The sequence below is a fragment of the Erpetoichthys calabaricus genome, chromosome 14, assembly GCF_900747795.2.
Source record: "Erpetoichthys calabaricus chromosome 14, fErpCal1.3, whole genome shotgun sequence".
Lineage (NCBI taxonomy): Eukaryota > Metazoa > Chordata > Cladistia > Polypteriformes > Polypteridae > Erpetoichthys > Erpetoichthys calabaricus.
Window position 1 is genome coordinate 110,310,392 of NC_041407.2, and position 20,658 is coordinate 110,331,049.

Here is a 20,658-nt window from a genome sequence, read left to right on the forward strand (position 1 = left end):
CAATTCAGGCGATTCGAGGCCAATGAGGCACCTAATCGTTACAAGTATTCTACACAGTAGAATCGCCAGGGTTACATGAAGACGCCAAATGCTTGGGGGTCCACCATTCTTTCAAGCGTGTGGTGGTCCCATATAAACACCCCTAGTGATCACTTAGCAACTGGCGATTTTATGGAGTCCACCCAACTGATGATTACTAACATGACACGCTTACTTAATGTGGGTCTTGGAGTCATCCTGCCGTGCTCAAGTTGGACCCCGAGATGCCCGTTACAATCAGAATGTCGTTTATTTTACATTCGGCGGTTCACTGAACCCCCCCCCCCCCCCCAGTAGGCATCTTAAAGACAGCGGGCAAGGTGCCAGCCTCTCATTCCGCTTTGCCCGCTCCTCTGAGTTGCTCTTTTTTTTTTTTTTTTTTTTTTTTATAGGGGTCACGGCCATTTGCTTTGATCGCACCAAAGTGTTCCAGAGGTGTTGCCCCCCCCATCCTTAGCACTAATATTGGCACCGTGCAGCCCGAGTGTTAAACGTCTGGCATCTCCTCATAGACTCCTTAAAGGAAGTCTCTGGGTCTCCAGGTGATTCGCGTCTCCTTTTATTTTGGTTCAGCGGCCCCCAAATTCCGGTCTTGAAGTACACACCGACATGAACGTTCCCAAACTCCAATCTGAACAGACATTGAAGGGAATGCTCCGAGTGTTTATGTGCACTCAGCTGGCCGCTTCGTCATGGACGCTGCCCCCTTTAACACTTTCAAGGTAATGGCAGGCTAGAGAAATCCTGTCTTCCACCGACTTTGAATATGAAATCGCGTTCAGCCATCCCAGGATGTGCCAAACGAAGTGTCCCTAACCGGCCCTTGTAGCCAGCCGCAGGACTCCGAGGGCACTGCCAGGGGCTTTATGGGCAGAGAAAGAGAAAGCCAGTTACACCAGTTATGCAAAGCAAAGTTTACCCGTCATCCCTAGTACCAAGCTTATCTTGGCGCCATAGGCACCAGCAAAGTGCAAACGCCGGGCAGGCTGGGAGAGGCAGTGGTTGTATCAAATGGTGGCAGCGGTGGGATACTTTCCAGGGAGGTGGCCATTTGAGTTTCCTTGCCAGGGTTCAGAAGGCATCTTTGATGTTTTTGAACTGCCGCACCGCCAGGTCCACTGGCAGGCTAAACTGCAGGTGGCTCAGCCGGCTGAGGATGTGCAGCGCCCCTTCAAAGCCCGTCTGGGCCATACAGCTCCAGGGCTGGTAATGGGTCTGGATCAGCGTTCCCGACTTGCAGATCAGGTTGAGCCAGGAAACCAGACGCTGCTCGTTCAGCGCCATGCACACCAGCGCCTTCAGTTCCGAGTCCGCGCCACGCTTGAATGGGTCGTGGTCCTGGAGGACAAAGTGAATGGCAGACAGCAGGGACTGCTTGGGCGTCACCGTCACGCTTCCTCTGACCGGCAGGCTGAACGACTGAGAGAGTTTTCTGGCCGGAGAATCCATGAAGGCCTGGCCGTTCTTAGAGTCGTAGTACTTCACAAAAAGCTCCCAGGGGTGGAGGGTCTGCGGAGAGGCGCTGTATGACGGGAGCAGGCAGGCGATGGGGGCGAGGACCAGGCTCATTCCCGGGGAGGGGGCGTAAAGGCCGTGGGCCATCAGGTCCCGGAGGGCCACAGCCAGGTCCTTGCGCACGGCGCTCGTCAACTCATCCTTTGCCCCCGCCGCGATGGCGCGGGTGCTGCTGTAGCTGATGACGTGGTTGTCGTGTGGCTGTCGTCTCAGGGCCTGCTTCCTCACTTTCTCCACCGACGCCTCCAGCTTCAGAAGCAAAGGAGAGAAGTCCTGGCCGGGCTCGTCCTGAGGCCACAGGCCCCGCGGGAGGTGAGCGGCGCCACATCCAAACTGGCTGACAGCAAAGATCTGCAGGAATGCCAGGGCCCGTCTCATCATCTGCAGTCCCGTCGCCCGCAGCTTCCTCGCCTGTTCTGCGTCCACTAAACAAAAACAAAATACAAAACAATGGTCAGTCAACCTGTAATTTATATAGCGCCTTTCACAGTAATTCAGTTGCAAAAGTGCAAGAACAAAGGCTTCCATAAGGCACCACACAATTCCTTCGGCATTATACCCATCATAATAAGTCAACATTAATTCCAGCGTCCATACGCTTTAATGACCACCCGACACGTCAGCACCTCCTCTGCACCAACTCCTTGACACACCGGGGATCAAATGTGTAGGGATGTTAGGATTCTTGGGGTACACCTGAGAAGATTCTGCCATTGGCCCAGCTGCTCACCCTTAAGACTCCTGACTCCGCCCCCTAGCTGTGCCCTTTAAGCCAATCAGAACACAATAAGAGGAAGGAAGTGCAGAGAGCAGAAGGTCCAATCAGTGGCTGCCGCTGCTGCTGCTCTTCCATCCTCTTCGCCTTCTGGAGGCTCATAAAAGGGGTCACCCCCGGTACCCCAGCGCTTTACATGACCACAGGAGTCAGCTTTGACTGCCCTGAGGTGGCACAGTGCCATCGTGTTCAAGCCTGCTGTTCCACACACATCCATTGGACTGGGCTTGAATTGTGCACCCCATCAACCGCCTGTGTGGGGTTTGCATGCTCTGCCCATATGGCATTTCTGCCAGATGCCCAGAGATGTACATTTTAGGAGAACTGGAAGTTCTGGAATCCGTAAATGAAGACGGAGAAGTCTGGGCTGTCCTGCTGCACCCCTCAACAGGAGAACTGGATTCAGATGGTGAGAGGAGATGGCAGTTCTAAACTGGTGTGGGTGTGGACCTGGCAATGCCTACTGCTACTGGGATTGGGGTCACAGACGCTGGAGCCTACTTCAGTTTGTAGGTCTGAGAGATGTTGAAATGAGTTCCCAATGCCAATGATGAACTTCACCTCACAGTTTACAGCGGACGTACCCTGCAGAACCCCATAGAGTCCAGAATGTATCATTGGCATCGTCGTCTTCCCGATGTGGTTGAGTTCTATCAGAGGTTGAGCTGCTGCTCCATATCTGTGGGTTCTCTAGGTACATCCTTAGCAGACAGTGGTGACCTGAACCCTTCTGGAGTCTCCTGGTGGCAGTGCCACCATAAACACAGATCCATCATTGTTAGAATCCATTCCAACTCTGCCACCTTTTTATTTTCATAATGGGTTGCAGCACAGTGTCGATGGCAGGGCACTCGTTTATTCTTCCATGCTAGTTAATTGTTCACCTGGGTCTGGGATGTCTCTCTTCAGCATTGGGTAAAAGGCAGGAATAAACTCTGGACAAGATGCCAAGCTAATGTTGGGCACAGGCACACCCTCACTTTGCTAATGTCCCATTCAGTCTGTTCTGCACATTTTTGGGATGTGGGAGGTAAACCACAAGAACATCAAAAATTCCCATAAGCCAAATGTTAAGATTCACACGAAAGAATGACAAGAAATGGGAGGCCATGAAAACTGCCAAAAAAGTAGGGCCTGCCCAGGTAAGGTCCACTGTCTGGCAGCCTGACTGCCTACTCGGATGGCTGGCTTCAACCTACAGCAGGCCTTTGGCTTCCAAAGTGCTAAAATAATGGGCAGGACCTCCAGAACATATTCAAAATGCCCCACAAGGGAAAGGATTACCATCAACCCCGACTTGAAAAAGAAAGACCCACAAAACAAAAAGGATTAATTACAAAAAGGAAAAATGACAACCACAACAAGGCAAAAAGAAAATACAATCCACCCTGACCAAGTCCCCAAACAAAATCCAGTCATCAAGATCCAAAGACAGGAACACATTGTTGTCAAACAAAGAAAAATCAAAATAAGGGCAGAACTTGCAATAGAAAAGTCTCCTCCACCAAAGCCCATTCAGATAAACTGCACGGGACTCCTACCCTGTATCTACAGGCTGGGGATGGGGGTGGGTCCTACTGGTGAGGTCATGGTGGCCCCGCCTCTTGGGGAGGGGCCACCCACAACACACGGTTCACAGCCCACGCCCTCCTGCGGTCCTCTCACCTCTCATTGGTGTGAATGTTTTTGTCAGTCACGGTTCCTGCGCTCTCCGCTCTTATACATTTTTTCGTTTTCCTCATTTTATGTTCCCAATAAAAGAAGACGTATTCTGTCCAAATATTATTGAAGAATTTCATCCTGAAGGGTTACCAACAGAGGAAATGAGTACACGGGCAATCCTAGCACTGAGAAATGATGAAGTCAAACGAATTAACGTGAAAATTGTCGATTGGTTACACGGCAAATCGGCGAAATGCGTATCAATAGACTCTGCTGAGACAGCTGGTGGTGATGGTGTGGAAGATGAAGACATCAACTTACAATATCATGAAGAATATTGACAACCATTAACACTGTCTGGTCCTCCACCGGCCGAATTACTGTAGAAAGAAGGACCTATCGTAATGTAATTGCGTAATTGATGTCTGACTGATGGGCTATGCAATGGGACGAGATTAGCTGTGTTCAGAATTAGTCGAACAATTCTGACATGGAAAAAATGAACAGGCGACAAGAAAGGTAATGTAATCCATCTTCATTAATGACATGAGACACCAAAGGAGATCTTGATACGCCATTCGTATTTAAACGTTTACAGTTTCCCGTTTGGCAAAGACAATTAACAAATCTCAGAGACAAACATTCGAAAAAGTCGGTTTATTTTTTAAGAGAGAAAGAAACGAAATTCACTCATGGACAGTTATACGTTGTGTTGTCACGATGAAAGTCCAACCATGGAATCAAAATTCAATGCGATATTGACGAAAAAGTTCATTCCAAATACAGTGGAGACTCGGTTTGCGAGCGTAATTCGTTCCGGAAACGTGCCTGCAATCCAAAGCACTCGTACGAGGGGGGACCCAAAAATAACCGGAAATAAATAAATAAGTAACCTAACAACAACAAAATTCCGGGTTAAGTAACCTAACAACAACAAAATTCCGGGTTATTTTTGGGTCCCCCTCGTATATCAAAGCGAATTTCCCCATCTATCTTACAGTTAATATATGCACGGCGGACGCACCGAGGTGCATGCGCACTGCGACCTTGGCGCCCACCTCAGAGGCCAGAGTCAAACGCAGCGGCTTTCCAAAACGCGGCGGCTTCCCAGAGTCAGTAGGTGGCGCCCAAACAACACCACCTGTAAACTAGACTTGCTCTAATCCAATAACACAACGTAATGCGCCATGGCGCCCGCCCCAGAGTCAAACACAGCGGCTTCCCAAAGTCAGTAGGTGGCGCCCAAACAACACAACCTGTACACTACACTTGCTCTAATCCACTGTGCCAGTAATATAGATCACATAATGGTCACAGACTCTAACCCAGCGGCTGGCATGCGAACACCACAACCTGTAAACTACACCTGCTGTGCTCCACTCTGCCAGCAGTCGGTGTCAGCAGAGGCAACGGAATCACGTCTCCACAAAACGAAACCGCTTTAGTACAGATATGCTTATGTAATTAAATGACATTTCCCCAGACGCACCCACCCTCCGTGATATGTCATCCATCCAGATATCGGACAGAACAGAAACTGATTGCCATTCTTGGATTTCCGATTCGCTAGCGAATCGCGGGCTTACTTGTAAGAAATAATGGAAACTCGGATGATTTGTTTCCACAACCCAAAACTATTCATATAAAAATGATTAATACAAAATATAAAGTAAAAAATACGTAAAACAAATGAACCTGCACCTTATCTTTGAAAAGAATCGTGGCTGGTGTGAGGGAGACGAGAGAGAGGAAGAGGAGGGTGACTGCGCAGGACGACTTTCACTAACGGAATCCCTGCTCTCTGTCGACTCACTGGAATCTTCTTCTTGTTTGGTGACTTTGACAAGGAGCCGCTCCAATGACAGTCGCTTTTGCCCGAGGAGTCACTACACTTGGACACAAAATAAAATCAAATGCTTTACGCACTGAAAGGTTTCTAAACTCTTGTGGGATTCCACCCAACGGTGACGACACGTGGAAGAGCGTCCCAAAGCAAACGCAGGGTTCCCAGCGCTGTAGCAGTTCGCCGCAAAAGCGAATCCAAAAAGATCACGGACACGCTATAAGCGCCTGCCATCGATGGGTGATACGAGGAAACATTAGAAATGCGCAGGGCACAGGATTACCCGGCCATGACCCTGCCTGACTGCGGTGTCTGTACGCGAGTGGCAGATCTCGCTACGATAAATAACCGCGCTGTTCCTGTTTCACGCTGAATAAAGATGGTGTTGCTAAAGTACTGAGACTTGGCTTCATGTTTTGAGGTACAAGATGGAGACTCACACGTCACACACACACATGGTCACCATGCTGTAGTACACAGTATACGCTCCTACGGATGCTGACTATACGACTGAGGCACGCCAACTGAGACGGAGCATGGGAGACGATTACCCAGAATCCCGCAGCTAGAGAGAGAGAGAGTGGCTCTGTGGCTAGGGATCTCCACTGGCATTCAGAAGGTTGCCGGTTCGAATCCCGTAAATGCCAATAGGGACTCTGCTCTGTTGGGCCCTTGAGCAAGGAACATAACCTGCAATTGCTGAGCGCTTCGAGTAGTGAGAAAAGCGCTATATAAATGCAAAGAATTACCATTGGCTCAGCTGTGATCACGTGACGCTTGGCAGACAAAGTGTATACGCACTACTCAAACTGCAACACCTCGCTCATTTATCAGGTTAACATTTATTACAAATTTTAGCTCGTCTTGCAAAACACTCGCAGACCAAGGTCCTCGCAATCCAAGGTTATACTGTATTGTTTGTTTCTACTGAAAAAGTATTTGCGTGTTCATTTCAAAGCCAAACAGAACGAAAACGTATAACGTAACGAACACCTCGAACGCAACATGAAACATCATTTACTTTCAAATGATTATGTTTTACTATTTTGTACTTTGGTTGATTATCCTTCCATCCATTACCTAACCCTAACACAGGGTCGCAGGGGTCTGCTGGAGCCAATCCCAGCCAGCACAGGGTGCAAGGCAGGAACAAGTCCACGGGAAGTTGCCAGCCCACAGCAGGGCACACACCCACACATCAAGCACAATTTAGGATCGCCAATCAACCTAACCTGCATGTCTTTAGACTGTGGGAGGAAACCCACGCAGACACGGGGAGAACATGCAAACTCCACGCAGGGAGGACCCGGGAAGTGAACCCTGGTCTCCTTACTGCGAGCCACTGTGCCACCGTGCCACCCACTGTGGTTAATCACTCGCTGTAATTTAAAATAGTTACATCTATTATGCATATGTAACAATTCCCATGAAATTAAATTGTACATCCGTGAGCGGCAGAGTCACCAAGTGGCTAGCATGTTGTCCCCACCCAGGGGTTGGTAAGCAAAGCGAGAAGGGGGCAGAGCTCCCTAGTAGCTAAGAAAATACAGCAGACAGTTAACAGAAGTAACATGAACATAAATAAACGAAGAACAAAACAGACACAAGGCACGGATCGGAGTCCCAGCCTGGCTGAAATAGAACAAAAGGGGCAGAGTGCCACCAGCAGGAGCAGGCAGCAATCCCTCAAGACCGACGACGGAGATGGCACAGAGGCCAGAGGAGACCTGCGCTCATGGAGGTGCCACCAGCTGTTCACTTAAGGGGGCACATATTTTTGCACACAGGACATTGGAGTATTTTTGAAGTTAGCAACATGTGTTAAGTAGCCAATGTCAATCTATTATTATGTCTTTGATCTGTAATGTCTATATTATGAATTGGGGTTTAGATAAAAGATTTTATATGTTTATCGTAATATGAGCAACCCTGGGAGGCCCAAATACTTCCAAGCAGTGCTGAATATTCGAGTACACAATAAAAAGAGATGACAGCTCAATCAGACTAACTGGAATGTGCACAGTGACCCAGGCGACCCCCCAGCCCTTTAAAGAGGGCACACCAGTGCTCACCTTTACGCTGCCCTGGCAGTCCCCTACTGCCCGCCGTTGGCACATGTTCAGAGTTTTCGGCACTGGTCAGCAGTGGGTTCCCGACTTCATCTGTTGTTAAGAATGAAAGACAAAAGCGTGTAAGCGTATGCCAAGTGTGAGCAGCTCAGCTTTTTCCACAGTTTATGGTCAAATTTGACTCAAATGCGGGTGGAGAAGTGACAATGGTGGTTTGGGGAGGGGGGTGCACCTTGAATGAAGCTGATGAACATCTCCAAGTCCCGAATCTGCGTCTTTAGCTGCTCCACCAGATGCTCCTTCACTCGGGCCGGGTTGACTATCTGGGCGATGGCAGAGTCGACCCTCTGGCGCAGTTCTTCGGGCGAAAGGCTGCCGATGTCCTCGTTCAGATTCACATCCAGCTTCTTGATGAGCTCGTCGATGATCACCTGGTCAAACGGGAAGAGAAGATCAGAAACGGAGACCACCGGGGTCAACGTTAACACATAGACGGTGAAATAAGCGAGGGGAGTGGGTGGGGATTGGGCACCAACGGAGAGCAGAACAACCAGGCGGACAGGGCGTGTCGCTCGTACCCGCTGCCGCTCCATGACGATGGACTGGGGCACCGAGTCGTAGTTTCCCTCCTGATAGGCAAACCTCTCGAGGTCGTCGAGTTGCGTCTTCAGCTGGATGATGAGCTCCCGCTGCTTCTGCCTGTGGGCCTCCATGCGCTCTCGCTTCTCTCGCTCACTCTGCCACAACAGAGAGGAACAACAACAGGGTCAGTCACTGGATGGCGCTCTTTACCTCTTAGTCACACTTTGACATTTTGGAACAAACTCCACACATTTTTTTTTTCTCCTGGACCTGTGAATTGCCGTGGACACCCGGAGGGTCCAGAAGTGGCCTCAGCACAGCCCTCCGGCTGGCTCACGCTGCAATGAGACCACTTTTAAAGGAGCTGTGGTGGGATCACGACTGACCGCCAGCAGAGCATCACAGTGCAGGTCTTCACATGATGAGAGTCCACGGCCATTCACTTGGCGACCAGGATGGGATTTGCATGGTGGCGACGCTGCGTGGAAAAAGTGGTGCCCAACAGATAGAGGAGTCACCAAGAGGCACTCCACTCGCAGCGTTCAGAGGTGGGCTCTGTGTGGCCTTCTCAAAGAGCCCCCCCATTTAGCTCACGTCTGAGCCACATGCTGGGGGTTCATGACTGGCCATCAGCGCTCACCACAGTGCAAACCTTCAAACCGAGACCCTTGGTGGTCTGAGCCCATGGCAATTCAAACATCAACTACATGGGCACAGTAGCCTGCATGACCAGAGCAGCAGAGGAGGCATCCCAGTGAAAACAGACGCTACAAATTATAGAAAAACTAATGAAAGAAAATGGAAAACAAAAAAAAAATGACAGACAAATCTGAAAGGGGGGGGTCACAGCGTGCAGGAGGGCCACAGCCGCCTCCTCCTCCTCCTCTACCAGGGGACACCCCCTGCAGATTGAATGACATCACACATCTTCAGGGATGATTGGGGGGGGGAACCCCCTAGAAATATATAAAGAACACACAAACTGCACTGGATGGGGGACACCCGGGAGTGTAAGTCAAACTTGGGGGTGCCAGCATCATGAAGCAACAACCACTGCCAACCTCACCATGGTGCGGCCACAGTGCCCGACTTCCAGGCGTTTGGCATGCAGCTTACAATCAAATTCAACTCAAAGTGTTTCTGACGATTCTGGGGCAAGCGAGGGTCTCATAAGCCTTGGGGGTTCACCCATCAGCCAGTGACAGTGTGGTGGCAGTACCAGGATGTCATCCTGTGGTTGGCATGTAGAGAGGGCAGCTCAATGCCAAAATAAGCTAAAAACATCAACTTGTTTTTCATTAGGAAGGCAGAAGAACCTTTTAGGTGGACGCTGGATGCCTGCTGCCCCCCCATCAAAAAGCAATGGCATCAAACCCTCACATGAGAAGGGGCACATCAGCTGTTTGAATTGACCCCCCAGGACTGTGCGGGTGAAGAGAGGATGACGTACTCACCAGATCCTCCTAGAAGAACAGCAGCATGGCAGCAGAAAGAAGAGACACACAGCGGGGTTAAATCTGACAGAAAAACAAAATGACAGGTCCTGTACGCCGACCCCCCCCTGCCGCGCCACCTCATACACAAGTGACACACAGGCACAGCTACCAGGCCACACACCCTCAGCCACGAGCACTGGGACTGACTGGCACTGGCCTGAACCGGATTCTCTCTCTTGACTGGTCAGAGGCTGGACGTTCAGTGACAAGCAGTCCAGGACCACCAGACTTGCTGATGGGTGCCTCACAAGAATGCACTTGGCACGGCCTCATAAAATCCACACACCCACCTTATATTCTTAAACATTGGCACCATGGTGAATGCCTCACCCACATACCAATTTGCTTGGCACCAAGTAATTCCACTCCGTTGGCCTTTATTCCACTGATGCCCTACCTGTCTTTGTTTGGCTTCACTAAATCCCACCACAGACCCACACAGCAACCAACGCTGAGCCTTCTGTGTGCCCCCCGACCCACCCTGTGTTCTGGCAAACACAGTAACCCTGCTGAGTGCCTGACCAGACTGGCACAGGCTATGTGATGTCCTTGCCACATCTCTGTCAGTCTTGTGTTGCTCAATACAGTAACCCAGACCCCCCCCCACCCCCCCCCCCAAAAAAGCCCCCTGACTGACATTTGCTCAATTATGTTGAATTCTTTTGTAAGTCACTTTGGATAAAAGCACCTGTTACGATAATAAATAAAACTGGCAAATGCCCCTCTCCCCCATTAGTAGGGGGGGGGTCCCACCTCCACCCAAGGCCACTTTAACTCAAAGGGCTACTGGGCCCCTGAATAGGGGGTCTCCTGAGCACGATTACAAATTGAGTGGATTATTCAGACCCCCTCACTTTCTGCACACTTTACCGTGTGGATATGTTTGCCATTTTTGCCCATCAGTCTCCACTCAGTAACCCAGAAGGAGAATGTGAGGCAAATTTATTAAAAATCAAAAACTAAAATCTCTTTGCTGGAAGCATTTGGACCCTTTGCTGTGGATCTCCAAACTGTTCTCCAGCGCCTCGTCCTATCTGCTTTGATTCTCCCCGAGATGTTTCTAGAACTGTGGCACACTGAACTGACTGGACATCATTTCAAAAGGCACATGTGGACCTCTTTTAATGGACTGTAACTTTGAGGGGCTGCTGCTCTGATGGGGGTGAACCCAGTTGACCATCCTAAACAGGAGGCTGGTATAGCATGGCAGCATGAGAGGACTGGCAATCCTGAAAGGTCGGGTAGAAGATCCTTACCTGAAAGGGAGCTAAGATAAGGGAACACATACTCCGCCAATACATTAGAGGGCAGCACTCCTATATCACTCCTCCCACAAGGCATGCTGGGAATTATAGTTCTGTGAGACAGCCCTGCTGGGTTATGATGATAATAATTCTTTACATTTATATAGCAATTGTCTCACTACTCAAAGCACTCTCTATGCAGGGAGGACTCATGAAGCAGACGTTGCATGAGTGCCACCAGGGGGCAATACAGGGCTGGTCCGTCCCTACTTTGGACTTCCAGCTGACCTGAAAGGGGTACCTCAGGCAAGGTCCAGGTACTGAATGTATTTCTCAGTCTTACTTAAAAGGAGCCCTCTGCCTCGCCTTGGGGGGGCAGAGTAGGAAGGCAGAAGACAACACTTGCTTGGAGAAAGAGGAGTAGACTGGAGGAGGCAAAAGAGGAAGGGTTTAATTCACTTTGTTGTCCTGTGCTGTGCGGAATGGCTCTAGAAGAAAGTGGAAAAGTAAAAAATAAAAATCACTTTGTTTGAACCAGTGACTATAATTAAGTCACTTGTCTGGAGTTTGGGGCTCAGTAAAATCCTAGTGGCCACACTGTGCACCTTCTATTTCACCCTCTGCAGAGTCATACTGACATGTCCTTATATTGGCCACTAAAGTGACCTCAACTACACGCTTTTCCCTGTTTGGTCTTTTTCCACCAATCTGGTTACTGGCCCCACTGTTAATAAAAGAATAAGTGTATATGTGTTTGTCTATCTGTGTGTCCATCCATTTACTACATCTCTGTCATTCCAACAGATGGCGGATCACAAACATTAACACTGTTTTTATCAATCCCATACCAAATGGCATATAACAGGGACCTATGCATTGCACTTGCCATTCCAACCAACAACAACATGTATTTATATAGCACATTTTCATACAAACAATGAAGCTCAACCAGTGGCTCATCACATTTTTAGTAAAAAAAATGTTCTGCAGTTGCTATTCCAACAGATGGCGCATCACAAATATTAACACTGCTTTTACAAATCCCATACCAAATGACATATGACAGAGACATATGCACTGCATTTGCCATTCCAACCAGTGGCTCATCACAAACATTAACACATCTTTTACAAATCCCATACCAAATGGCATATAACAGGGCCCTATGCATTGCACTTGCCATTCCAACCAACAACATTTATTTATATAGCACATTTTCATACAAACAATGTAGCTCAACCAGGGGCTCATCACATTTTTAGTAAAAAAAATGTACTACAGTTGCCATTCCAACAGATGGCGTGTCACAAAAATTAACACTGCTTTTACAAATCCCATACCAAATGACATATAACAGAGACACATGCATTGACTTTGCCATTCCAAAAGGTGGCTCATCACATTTTTAGTAATAAAATGTACTGCAGGTGTCATTCCAACAGATGGTACGTTACAAACATTAGCACTGCTTTTACAAATCCCATACCGAATGGCATATAACAGGGACATATGTATTGCATTTTCCATTCCAACCAGTGGCTCATCACAAACATTAACACATCTTTTACAAATCCCATACCAAATGAGATATAACCGGGACACATGCATTGACTTTGCCATTCCAAAAGGTGGCTCATCACATTTTTTAGTAATAAAATGTACTGCAGGTGTCATTCCAACAGATGGTACGTTACAAACATTAGTACTGCTTTTACAAATCCCATACCAAATGACATATAACAAAGACACGTGCATGGAATTTGCCATTCCAAAAGGTGGCTCATCACATTTTAGTAATAAAATGTACTGCAGGTGTCATTCCAAAAAGATGGCACATTAGAAACATTAACACTGCTTTAAAGAATCCCATACCAAATGACATAACAGGGACCTATGCATTGCATTTGCCATTCCAACCAGTGGCTCATCACATTTTTACTAATAAAATGTACTGCAGTTGCCATTCCAACAGATTAAAGCAGTGTTAATATTTGTGACGCTCAAAGAATCCCATACCAAATGGCATACAACACAGACATATGCATTGCATTTTCTATTCCAACAGGTGGTGTATCACAAACATGTTTTGTACTAAAATGAATTGCATTTATTATTATTATTATTATTATTATTTGCCATTCCAGAAGATGACGCATCACAAACATTAACACTACTTTAAAGAATCCAAAACCAAATGGCATAGAACAAAGACATATGCATTATATGGTATATTGCAAACGTTAACAGTGAGGTCTACATTGATTATTTTCATTTCAACCCGTCTTAGATGGATGGCACAGCTAGTAATTACAAAAAATAATGTATTTTATTTATATAGCACCTTTCCCATCCTCAAAGCACTTCACAAATATTCAAAATGGCACAAAAGGAGTAATAGCAAAGATAGAAGATCAAATTAGTAACACTGAATACAAATGAATATCAAACATTTAACCCCAAGTCACTGAAATTAAACTGAATTACAATAAAAAGTGGGAATAAAAAAATCTATTTGAAAATCATACATGTGCACTGAAAAGAACGGAGGAGCAGAGAAGTGTGTGGGGATTGTCCAGGGTATGCCTGAGGGAGCGAGGACTCAACACAGAGATGGGCTAACAGACGAGAGCCCACTTAGAGGAGGTCTACACCAGGGATCTCTTGAAGTCCTCACCTCTTTGATCGACTTATGGATGTGTTGACTTGTGGGATAAAAGACCAGTCCCCATATTTCAGGTTTTTTGCTGTTGACATTGTGTTGTGTAGCACCAGAAAAGAGGAAGTGGAGAGGAAGTTCAAAGAATAGAGAAGAGATTTGGAAGATGGGGGATTTCAGATAAACAGGAAGAAGAAGATGACAGAAGAGCAGAGATTTAATGATGACCAGAATTCAGAAGTAAGCCTGCACAACTGAAAAGAGTGGAGAAGTTGAAATGTTGAGGATCAGTTGAAGCCTGAGATGGAAAATAAGGTGCAGAGCTAATCCACAGTGTGCAATGTGGATGGAAAAACTGAAAGAAGGGATCAGGAGTGTCCTGTTATCGAAGGTGAAAGTTAAAGGTCAGGTTTTTAAGACAGCGGAGAGACCAGCAATGATGTCTGGAGATGAGCTATGGGGCAGTAAAGGGAGCACAGCAGGAGAAGCAGTTGGATGTGGCAGAATTGAGAATGTGGAGATGGAGGAGTGGAGTTACAAGCAAGGACAGAATAAGAAATGAGAAAGTTACATGAACAACAAAAGTGGGAAAAACATCTAAGAAAATACTGGAAAGGAGCCTGAAGTGGCATGGACATGTGATGAGGAGAGACAATATGTGGGCAAGAGAGTGATGGGAATGGCAGTCTGTGGGAAAAGAAAGTGAGGGAGGACAAAGCAGAGCTGGATGGATGAAGTAAAAGATTTGCCTGAGAAGGGTCTGACTGGGGAGGAGGGGATGCAGGATCACATAGAAGGGGGGAAAGATGATGAAGAAGAAGAAGAAGAAGAGAACCGTGAGGAGACGGCATAAATTAAACAAGGTTACATGCTAGGAATATCAATGTACCCACAAGAACGGAAGGGGGCTTGACTGAGTTCATAGTTCAGCTAATCACTGAAAGACCCCTCGTATTGTGTAGGACGTTAAAGACAGATGAGGGCGATAGGTTGTGATTATTTTGATCCCTCCTTTAATCAACAGCCTGCCCTGTCAGATCCTGCCACGCCTGTACGATTTAACCACCGCACAGTGGCCTTTATTTGTTGCCCTTCTCTGCTCATTCACTAGTTGCCTGAGCCCACCACCATCTCGTTATCTGATTCTCGACTCCAGCCAGTCGGGACTTCTTTCCTTGCCCTGTGACACTTTTGCCCCCCACCGGCCATTGCGTTGATCCTGACTCGATCACCTGTCCCGCCACGGCGGCCCGCACCCACCCTACTCCACTCCACTATCGTGACTCCGCCCCGCTCACCGTGTTCTCCAGCATCTGCGCGTCCTGCGCGCGACACCCCAGCACGTGCGGGCAGCCTCGGAACGCGAAGTCCTCGAGCTCCACCAGCAGCCGCTCCCTGTCCTCGGTGTGCGCGTGCACGATCTGCTTGAGCCGGAACTGCACCTGCGCGAAGTGCGATGTGAGGGCGAGCAGCGACGAGTTCAGCAACTCCTGTTCTTCCTCCAGGCGGCGCAGTTTGTCCGCCATATCCCCTGGGGTCGAGGTCCGGCGCCGCGGCTCCGTAGTGCGGATTTTCCCTTCGCTGTCCTCTTCATCCTCCGGGTTGGCCACCGCGCCCACTGGTGCCCATCTCTCGCCGCCTGCGAACGCTGGCTCGCTGTCAGACGTAGACAGTTCCTCAGTTGACATCGTCCTGTTTTCGCACAGTGATTACTTTGCTGTAAATACAAGGAAGAAAAGTCTCGAAGCCTAAAATAAAGAAGAGAAAAGGCTCGACCTGCCGCGAGAGAAAGAGCAGGTGTTACGCCATGTTAAAGGAAACCGGACAGCTGTGGATGACGTCACCGCTTAGGCCCAGTCCCGCCCTGCCCCTTGTCGTAATAGGTTCGATGGGCGGTGCTACGTGTCACCCTGGAAACGCAGTCAAGGTATTGACAGAGCGTGGGCCTGGCAGGTGCGGGTGTCGTTGTTGCTAAGTGACGAGTTATGTGCGTCTATTGGTGAAGCTCTTGAAGTGACGTGAGCGTTGATAAATCGGATACACCAATGGGAGCCCTCGTTTAAAAAAAAAAAAAAAAAAAAAAAAGACAACATGCCGCGGTGGGCGGGGTAGACAGGCGATGACATTTATTTGCACTGCCGTTGAAACAGTTGGTGAGTTCGGTGTTCGAGGCGCAGCTCCTGCAGGTACAGATAATGGATAATTCACATTAATTCAAATCAACACCAGTAAGGATTCATCGTGAAGGGTACTGAGATTTCTGCTTTGATAATAATGAGAAAGCAAAAAGCGCAAGTGAACGTGTGTGCGAGGGCACAGTGACAAGCCCACGACCCAAGATTGGATTACGGGGTTTCTGTAAGTGAATGGACAGACACAGCTTTATTATTCACTATATGATAAATAGATCGACAGCACTTTATTTGCTCTCAGGGTGATTTTCGTTTTAGAAACTCAATTACAGTAAATGACAAATATTGTTTTGAGATAGACAACAACCCCCCCCCCCCCCCCCCCCCAAATACACACCTCAATGATTAAAAGGGGCACTTCTGATTGAGGCACTATACAGGTGTATTGCCGATAGTATAAAGGACCCCCAGTCGTGTTTCTTGACACCCATCTGTATAATTCATTCACTCAAAGTCCTTATTGTTGGTGTGTCAGAGAGATGATGTGCAGCATTGTTCATAATGGCACTCAGTTCTGTTTTCATTCTCACCTCCTCTTCTACTTCTTGGGGGTCCAGAGTGCATCCCATAACTGAGCCTGCCCTTTTAATTAGCTTGTTGATTCGGTGGGCCTCTCTTGAAGTGACGTCACCAGCCCAGCACACCTCATAGGCCATCATAGGAATGTCGTCTCTGTCCGGTCTTCTGCAGTTCTTTTGCGGTTCAAGACCAGTCCAGCCAGTCATTGATGTGGACCCCCATGTTCTTGTAGGAGTGGACCACCAAGAACCAGAGACACGTGTAATAAAAAAACACGGTGAACGTAGGAGAACAGCATGGGCCAGCAAGTTGGGCTGAATGGCCGCTTTTCTGTCTCAGATGCTCAAACCCTGCAAGATACAATAGCCTGACTGCACATGGGGCTCTCCACTATCAGTTGGCTGTTAATTGCTCATCATCACGAGCAGAAAAGTGTAACCAGTCTCCGAAAAAGTGCTCTTTGCCTAATGTGTCAATGGTGAAGAGTACAGCGAGTGCAAAGAAGTCTGTCCATATATGTTACAACCTGTAGAGGGCGCCAGAGAACCCCAAACCACAGACACAGTGAAGGCCAGCGCATTTCTGAGCTCAAATAAAGAAGATTTATTCAAACAAAAGCACTCTCCACAATCCCCTCTCCAAATATCAGCCAATATATACGGGGGGTTAAAGTTAGAAAATGGAACAAACCTTCACGAAACTGAGCATGTCACTTCTCAATGGAGTCTCCTCTCCACTCTACTCAATGCACTGGCTCCACCTGCCTGGCAGTGCAGGGATTCCGGCAGAATAAAAGGTGTTGTCCTCGTCACTACTCGTGCACCGCTTTCTTCACGTCGTCATTTGTCTTGAATCGACCACCACCCAATTGGTTTGTGAGCGGTCCAAAAAGGTGGGTATAGCAGGCTTCACGTTGGTCTTCAGCAAGACTCAGTAACTTGCAGTGCTCACTGCAGGACCCCTCGACATGTCGTGTTTTTGACAATAACTCGGGTGCACGAGTGGTTCGAGGACAAGACATAACCTTTTATTGTGCTGGAATCCTGGCACTGCCAGGCAGGTTTAGCAAGTGCATTGAGAAGGGTGGAGACGACATTAACTGTACAAACTGTATCTCTCTTGTTAGTCATTAGCACTAAAACATGAGTAATGTGATAGTTATAATTTATTACTAACCCTCACCCATTCTGCTTGTAGCAAAGGACTACTGTATCTGTAGTGTGTTCAGGACTTATAGTGTTCACTCCGGCGCGTCGGTCAGGACACTGGTAAATGATGCAGAGAATTCCACACAGCAGCTTAGAATGAAACTGAATTAATTTATTTTGAAGATATACACCTATATTTAATTAGGTACAGTATATAGGTGTATGTGTGGTCTATAATAAAAAAGAATATATAAGACTTATTGGTAAATTACACAAAGTCCACTAGATGGCAGTATTACTCAAATTAGGCACTTGCTTATCGGCAGTATAGAATCCAAATCAAAAAAGTAATCAGTACATAGTATTAACAAACTTATAGTAAAGTACATTGATGTAATACCAGAACTATTATTAAATAATATTGCTGCATGTAACTAACACTAAGGCATAGTCATCCATCCATCCATTTTCCAACCCGCTGAATCCGAACACAGGGTCATGGGGGTCTGCTGGAGCCAATCCCAGCCAACACAGGGCACAAGGCAGGAACCAATCCCGGGCAGGGTGCCAACCCACCGCAGACTAAGGCATATTCCCAACATATAAATGCTAAACAGTACACTTAAACAACTTTGCATCTTAACATATAAAAACATACAAGTAAAATGCAAATGAACCCACCTCTGGTCATTAACGCACACTTCTTATTAATTCAGGACACTACTGACTCTTACTTATAACAAACAAATGTTTCTCTACACGGAAATGACTACTGCTGCACACATGCATCTCCTTCGCTTTTTTAACATCCCATAATATGCACTCTCATGCATGCTGGGAGGTGCACCTTCATAGGTGAGCCGTGTCTCTTATTATTGATATCTCTCTAACACGGTTTCTCTTCTCAGTGCCACTGCCCACCTGCCTGGCTCTTGGTGCCACCACCCACCTGCCAAGTTGTTTTGCCTGCCTAAGGTAAAGTCATCTCTGATGGAGGATCTCAGGAATGGTCGGGTAGAAGGCGTCCTTTCATTGGATTGGCTGGCCCAACTGTGGAATGGCCAATAGGAGGAGGCAGTTTGATGGCCGATGTCTCCAGGACTCTCTGAACAAATTCAAATCCGATTATGGGATACCATCTACTGTTAAATTCCGCTCTGTACTTGTAATATTTCTATTGCACTATTGTATTGTATTGAGGATTACTCGTGTTCTGTTCTGTGTATTGTGTTGTATTGACCCCCTTTATTTGAGACCCACTGCATGCCCAGCTTACCTGGAAAGGGGTCTATCCTTGAATTGACTTTCCTAAGGTTTCTTCCATTTTTTCCCTACAAGGGTTTTTTTTTTGGGGGGGGGGGTGAGTTTTTCCCTGTCTTCTTAGTGAGTCAAAGCCGGGGGGCTGTTAAAGCCCATTGCGGCACTTCTTGTGTGATTTTGGGCTCTACAAAAATAAATGGTATTGTACTGTACTGTACATTTAGAAATGACATTATCGGTTTTGTTAAGGTTTGTTCCATTTTCTGATAAATCCCATTTTCTAACTTTAGCCCGACTCCCCCTCGTAATACAGAAATTAAAACAGTTCTTCTTCCTTCTGTCCTCCTGTTGTGCGTTGGCCGCTGTCTCCTGACTTTGACTCATCTACGTGTGGCAGCGGGCTGGCTGGCTGGCTCCCTTTTAAGTTAGACCCATAGAAGACAGACAGACAGAGATAGATAGATAGATAGATAGATAGATAGATAGATAGATAGATAGATAGATAGATAGAGTGAAAGGCACTATATAATAGATAGATAGATAGATAGATAGATAGATAGATAGATAGATAGATAGAGTGAAAGGCACTATATAATAGATAGATAGATAGATAGATACATAGATAGATAGATAGATAGATAGAGTGAAAGGCACTATATAATAGATAGATAGCTAGATAGATAGATAGATAGATAGATAGATAGATAGATAGATAGATAGATAGATACTTTATTAATCCCAAGGGGAATGCTTCCAGTGCTATGCCAGGCCATAGAAAAAGTAGGGAGATCGTCCCCCAACAGCACCCTCTTTCGATCCTCAAGGACTCAGACAGGGCTGCATTTCCAGTCTCCATATCCCAAGCACCTCTCTGGGTGTCCCGACTGGGTTCCCCCACTTGGTATATGGGGGAATGGAACGGATTCCGATTCCTGGCTATCGCTGCTCCATCCGTTATTTAATGCCAGTGGGACACGAGGTTATTTTCTTGTCCCACCGGCCAATCCATTTGTCCTTCTTCTGGTTTCCAGTCTGGGTATGAAACCCCCCTCCTTCCCAGCCAGGATGCCTGTTCTTTATTTACAGCGTGTTGAACACACCATGTGTCAGACTGGTAAGGTGAATGACAGATTTAAAAAGTGACATTTGAAATAATAAGACACACACTGGGGTCTTTACTTACAGCCTCCAAGACGTCTAATGGACCTCACCAGAGGTTGTTCATGTCTTGCTGGGTCAGGCTCCATCTTTCCCCACATCCTGCTCTGAATAAGTGGGTTAAGAAAATGGATGAATGAATGGATGGATATGTTTTATTTGAAACGGTACTGTAAAATACTTCTACTGCTTGCTCTCAACACTCTTTTTGCATCGCCCATCTGCCGGACTGTAAATCAGTGTGCGTCATTTTGGCTGTCCTGAGGTTTTACTATTTTTCATTCTTGATGTTAGCTGAAAGTAACGCTTTATTTTTTTATCTGATCCTTTCCTACTGCGTTTGCTTATCTCGTACTGTCTTGAGTAAGTGAGGGGGAAAAAAGGGAATGAGAAGTATCCGACATGCGCCCGGTTGATGCTCCCAACGTATAAAAACGTTTCTACTTCGTCTTCTATTTGTATGCGCCCCAGCTGAAGTAACGTCAAATGTCTTCGTGGGG

The 20,658-nt window shown here is 47.1% G+C and overlaps 1 protein-coding gene across 1 annotated transcript; it reads right to left on the reverse strand.

The window, feature by feature from the left end:
• Positions 1 to 322: 322 nt before the first annotated feature.
• On the reverse strand, positions 323 to 15,732 carry rundc1 (RUN domain containing 1). Its single transcript, XM_028819785.2, has 5 exons — positions 15,180 to 15,732; positions 8,482 to 8,640; positions 8,136 to 8,334; positions 7,907 to 7,996; positions 323 to 1,979 (listed from the first exon to the last, which is right to left on the reverse strand). Exons 1-5 carry the CDS (start codon positions 15,567 to 15,569, stop codon positions 1,111 to 1,113), a joined length of 1,707 nt encoding a protein of 568 aa, XP_028675618.2. The 5' UTR covers positions 15,570 to 15,732; the 3' UTR covers positions 323 to 1,110.
• Positions 15,733 to 20,658: the final 4,926 nt, after the last annotated feature.